The 999-nt window shown below is 49.2% G+C and overlaps 1 protein-coding gene across 3 annotated transcripts in view; it reads right to left on the minus strand.

Annotated features, from left to right (window-relative positions):
* Nucleotides 1–227: 227 nt before the first annotated feature.
* The window catches only part of phospho1 (phosphoethanolamine/phosphocholine phosphatase 1), a 3,830-nt gene continuing 3,058 nt past the window's right edge, over nt 228–999 (minus strand). For all 3 annotated transcript variants that reach the window (XM_061982227.2, XM_061982229.2, XM_072915937.1), the window contains one exon: nt 228–999. This exon is cut by the window's right edge. In XM_061982227.2, the coding sequence (XP_061838211.2) occupies nt 487–999 (513 nt within the window). In that variant the 3' untranslated portion in view covers nt 228–486.

A 999-nucleotide genomic window follows, 5' to 3' on the forward strand; every position in this document is an offset into this window, starting at 1 on the left:
ATATTCTAATTTACTGGCTTTTACCTGTATATATATATATATATATATATATATATATATATATATATATACATACATATATATATATATGGTAATAATCTAATCAATTAGATATAACAGCAGATCTGTTCTCCTGTGTCATTGCCAAAAACTCAGGATACTTGATTTTTGTTTTTTTCAGACAACCATTTCTTTGGCACCTGTTAAAAAAAAAAACACAAACCAGATTCAGTTGATGGCTTTATTCCTGTTGCTGGAAATAATTTGCTCCAGTTGGCTTTGGCTTGCAGAGTAAAAATAATATTTAAACATACATGACATACATTACAAGATAAGATTCAAAGAGAAGCACCTTGGTAAAGAATATTGCAGAGATCTAACATTGGAAAAGTGCACTTTGTGAAAAACTTTTTTTTTTATGTATGACCCCGGTTGCCTTCAAGGTACGTGACAGTTGACCCCTTTAAATTTCTCTAAGGGACCGTCCTACTCGGTCACTATCTTCCTCAGCCGCTGCACCACTTCCTCCGCGTTTGCCCAGGGCGCCGTCACCGCCTTGAACTCCCCCGGCGTGCTCTCGTGGGTCTCCGTGATGAGCCGGTGCATGGGGAAGTCTCGCCGCGGGAAGGCCATGTCACGGGGCCCCAGGGCGAGCGCCGGGCAGAAGTCGTTGGCGCCGTCGCCCACGTAGAAGACCCTCTGATAGGGGCGCCCTCGCTCCTGCGTCCGGCGAGACACGTACTCCCGGATGATGGCCTGCTTGCACATGTTCTCCGGACACCGCTGGCAGCCGTGGGTGTGGAAGGGCTTCAGCACCAGGCGGCCGTCCCTGCTGAAGGTGGCCGGGTTGCTGAAGATGCGGTGGAAGAGCGCTCGCACCCCGGCGCGCCTCAGCCACGACTCGATGAAGAAGGTGTTGGCGTCGGACACCAGGACCACCTCGAAGTCGTACGGGGGCCGGTTGCGGAGGAACTGGAGAAGGGTGAGCATGCCGGGTGT

This window comes from Nerophis lumbriciformis, linkage group LG24 (assembly GCF_033978685.3).
Source record: "Nerophis lumbriciformis linkage group LG24, RoL_Nlum_v2.1, whole genome shotgun sequence".
NCBI lineage: Eukaryota > Metazoa > Chordata > Actinopteri > Syngnathiformes > Syngnathidae > Nerophis > Nerophis lumbriciformis.